Source organism: Trachymyrmex cornetzi, unplaced genomic scaffold (genome assembly GCF_001594075.2).
Source record: "Trachymyrmex cornetzi isolate Tcor2-1 unplaced genomic scaffold, Tcor1.1 scaffold1509, whole genome shotgun sequence".
NCBI classification, from domain to species: Eukaryota; Metazoa; Arthropoda; class Insecta; order Hymenoptera; family Formicidae; genus Trachymyrmex; species Trachymyrmex cornetzi.
This window is the reverse complement of record NW_017296101.1, coordinates 1,674-5,626: the sequence shown is the minus strand read 5'-3', so window position 1 is coordinate 5,626 and position 3,953 is coordinate 1,674. Positions and strand designations below refer to the sequence as shown.

Sequence of the window (3,953 nt, the reverse complement as noted above, 5' to 3'; positions counted from 1 at the left end):
TTACTGATAAGTGTTTAGAATTTATCTGATACGAATGATATATTTTGATGAAAAAATTTATTTTATATATTTTCATTTAAAAATAAATATCTTAACATTTCAGATTATTATGTTATGACAAAAAATAAATACATCAAAAAATACGTTAACGATTATGCATTATTGGTTTACATTTTTCTTTAATTTTGTAATAAATTATTTATTCTTTTTGATTAATAGGGTTTAACTAAGCAAGAAAAAGGTCGTTTTGAAGCTATGGCCAAAAATGATAAAATCGCATCCCAAATATCAGACAAAGACAAGAAAACATCACTTGGAGAATCACTAATTATGCTTCAACTAAAAGAGAAGGAAGCAATGATGTTTATAAAAAATATGCAGGAAAACATAAAAGTAATAATTGACACAGCTGTAAATCTTAATTGTACGTATGTTATATAACACAATATCTTGTAGAAATTTGAAAATAATTTTTATAATTAAAATAACAAAAACTCAATTGTTTCTGAGATATAAATTTTTTTGTATGTTTTTTATTTAATATGGTGTGTATTATCTCCCATATAAATACTGAATGGTTTTTTGAAAACACCCTGTATATGTGTGTGTGTGTGTGTTTGTGTTTGTGTATATTAAATATGTCATTAATAATACTCTTTATTATTGCAGTTTTGGCAGAACTGAAATTTTGTTTTGTACATGTTAACTGGTTTTTCTGTATGATTGTTAACAACACTCCTCAATATTTTCCTGCTGAATATACATTTGGAGTTTTCTCATTGAAAAACGGTATAGAAGATGTGCATCATACTATTGTCAGTGCTAAGATTCCATTAGGATATAGACGGGAAGCGTTGGAGATAAGTCAGAACAGTCATAAAATACCTGTAGAATATGAAGGCGGAGAGACTGACTTTGCTGTTATGTATGACAAACTAGCAAACTTCCTAGAATCTAGGAAAATTGTGGATCAGTATCCTTATCTTTTTACAAGGAAGGCTTTCACACGAGAAGCACAATCCTTGATAGCAAGACTGTGTGATGCAGCACGTAAGTGTACTTTTATAATAAAAATGGCACATCACAATATACATATATATACTTTTTACAACAAATAGAAACTTTTTAGATGTGCCTTATACCAATTTATGTTATTTAAATAAATTTGTTTCTATTCCAGAGCAAGATAAAGAGCAATTTAAAATTTATGAATTGGAGTCATTGTTCGTACATTTGGCAAATGAATTATTCAAGAAAAGAAAAGATCGAGATATGGATTTAATTCCTGTTTATGCTCATAAAATATTTGAAAATTATACGTATCGATTTGATAAAGGATTTGAATGTCATGTGAGAATAGTTTTATTATTTTATGATATTATAAAGTATATTTGATTCATATTATATCATTTTGTAATATTAGTTTCATAAATACGTTGATGGAGGACCTGAGTACTGTAGTACATCTGTGCTGCAACAATGGGCATGGACATTATGCGATGAGTTTTGTGCACCACTTAATATCGAGATGCAACCTGGAATACACCAGCCTGATAGATTTGATAGAAATCCTAATCATTTCGACAAGCGAAGCTTGGTGTCGATGATGAACAACTTGCGCGTCAGAGATGTTCCTCAAGCTACAGCTGGGACCGATGGAGTTTTATCTATGACAGGCGTAAGTACACATAATACCTTAAAAATATTACTGTAGAGATTTATACATGGACAGACACATTACATATACTTGTTTAAATAGTTTTATAAAGTATACATAATACTACATATAGTGAATGATTTTTGTTATCTTATAACAGGTAAGTGAGCAACATAGATGGAACCGTTCTAGTAGAACATATCAAGAAGAAATGCGTCGTCGAAATGAATCAAAACCAGTACAAGTTATTGATTGTAGCAAATTTCAAGACGGTACTAGTACATCTAATGATAAATCTTCTATTACCGAGTTTGCTAGCAAACCTGCTAAGATATCTAATGTAGAAAGGGCTGAATACGTATGTATTTTTTATATAATCTTTACATTAATTGAAAAATATGTTGTTTATAAAAATTTTATATTATTTCAGTAAAAATTTTTCAATGGCTATTCGAGCCGACACAGGATATTATGTGTAATAATCAATTTATTAATGAACAATAAAATTATATAATTATGACATCAGGTAAACGTTTCGACCCTATTGTTTGGGTCCTCTTCAGTACCAAAAAAACACAAAAATTTTATAAATAAATGTATTGAGTAACTATATAACAGCAAGGTTGAAAGTTGCGAAGATTGTGTCCATTATATATGCATGACAAGAATTTGGCAGAATTGATGTCTTGAATGAGGAAATGGGCTGACGTACATTTCAGAGATGCATCCCGTCATTAATTGAAAAATCAATGACGATAGATTTGACGCGAACTTAACCGCCAGAAGTTAGTAATCTACTAACTGTGACTTCTGGCGGTTAAGTTCGCGTCAAATCTATCGTCATTGATTTTTCAATTAATGACGGGATGCATCTCTGAAATGTACGTCAGCCCATTTCCTCATTCAAGACATCAATTCTGCCAAATTCTTGTCATGTATATATAATGGACACAATCTTCGCAACTTTCAACCTTGCTGTTATATAGTTACTCAATACATTTATTTATAGAATTTTTGTGTTTTTTTGGTACTGAAGAGGACCCAAAGAATAGGGTCGAAACGTTTACCTGATGTCGTAATTATATAATTTTATTGTTCATTAATAAATTGATTATTACACATAATATCCTGTGTCGGCTGTAATAGGCATTGAAAGATTTTTATTCAGATTAGATCTAGAGAGCCTTTATCTTTGATCTATTGTTCAAATTATTTCAGTTAAATGAAAGACCATTACGACCTCCAAATATTGATCGTAAGTTGGAAAATTTTGCTTAAATTAAAGATGAATAAATATTTTATATAATTTATCTATTTTTATTAATAAAATAATTTTATTATATAAAATACTATAATACTAATAAAATGTTCACATTACCGTATGTATACATAATTATTTCTAGCACGTATGTATATTACTTCCGTCGATGATTTACTTCCAACGGATGATGAGAACTTTCCTCCTATTGGTAAGTTAACATATAATGTAACTAGAATTTTATATAACATTATAATTGAATATAATTTTTTCATTGCCATAATTACTTGTGAATGATTAAATAAATATCTGTTTAGGAGGAAGAGGCGTGTCTAACAGATCTCGTACTTTCCAATCAAGAAAGGCGCCTCTAGGCAAAGGTAGTATTTTATCACCATAAATGTATTACACGTTACAGTAAATGATCTTATCTATTATACTAAGTAAGTATTTTTTGTGAGAATTTTATTCCAATTTTTCTATATACAGGACAAGGACACACATAAGCATATTTTTGGATGATTAAAGAAAGCATACTGCGGCATCTACAATATAAGGAATAAGTCATAAACCGTAAGAAATTGACCAACCGTAATCGATCATTTTCCTTGCGTTTGACTATGATTGATCAATTTTTTACGGCTTGCAGCTTACTCCGCATATTGTAGGCGACATAACAGATCTGACTGGATCTGACACGTCATTTGACGAGTTTCAACAACGATATTTGATGAGCTTCAACAACGATATTTGATGAGCTTTGTATACATAAATCATATATAATAGTCATTTAGTTTACGATAAATGCTATAATATCAAAACAATTTTACTTTTATTTGACCAAAGAAACAAAAATTTTTATGTTTATATCTGACATTTATGTAGAAATAATGGGAAAATTTTTCCAGCATATATTCTGTTTAATGAGCTTATATTCATCTAGAAAGAAAAAAAGATGATATAACATCTTTCTGATACGATTCATTTCTAAATTAGTTAAATCATGTTTTATAATAATGCATAGGGGTAATAAATTTT

General features: G+C 29.2%; 1 protein-coding gene across 2 annotated transcripts; it reads left to right on the top strand.

The window, feature by feature from the left end:
• Positions 1-223: 223 nt before the first annotated feature.
• On the top strand, positions 224-3,642 carry LOC108757355 (protein maelstrom 2). Of its 2 annotated transcripts, XR_001939935.1 has the most exons (10): positions 224-424; positions 670-1,050; positions 1,181-1,350; positions 1,424-1,678; positions 1,818-2,015; positions 2,876-2,912; positions 3,061-3,126; positions 3,233-3,295; positions 3,405-3,488; positions 3,565-3,642. XR_001939935.1 is itself a non-coding variant. In XM_018502893.1 (9 exons), the coding sequence occupies exons 1-9, from the start codon at positions 256-258 to the stop codon at positions 3,419-3,421; spliced, it is 1,356 nt and encodes a 451-aa protein (XP_018358395.1). In that variant the 5' UTR covers positions 224-255; the 3' UTR covers positions 3,422-3,642. The 2 variants fall into 2 exon arrangements, 1 of the variants encoding a protein (XP_018358395.1); XM_018502893.1 differs by having other exon boundaries at positions 3,405-3,642.
• The last annotated feature ends 311 nt before the right edge of the window (positions 3,643-3,953 follow it).

Bases quoted from the DNA above. Each gene is read 5' to 3' on its own strand.
- LOC108757355 (XM_018502893.1), top strand. From the start codon at position 256: ATGGCCAAAAATGATAAAATCGCATCCCAAATATCAGACAAAGACAAG. The intron at 2,913-3,060 runs GTAAGTTGGAAA...AATTATTTCTAG, and splicing joins ACGACCTCCAAATATTGATC to CACGTATGTATATTACTTCC. The intron at 3,127-3,232 runs GTAAGTTAACAT...ATATCTGTTTAG, and splicing joins TGAGAACTTTCCTCCTATTG to GAGGAAGAGGCGTGTCTAAC.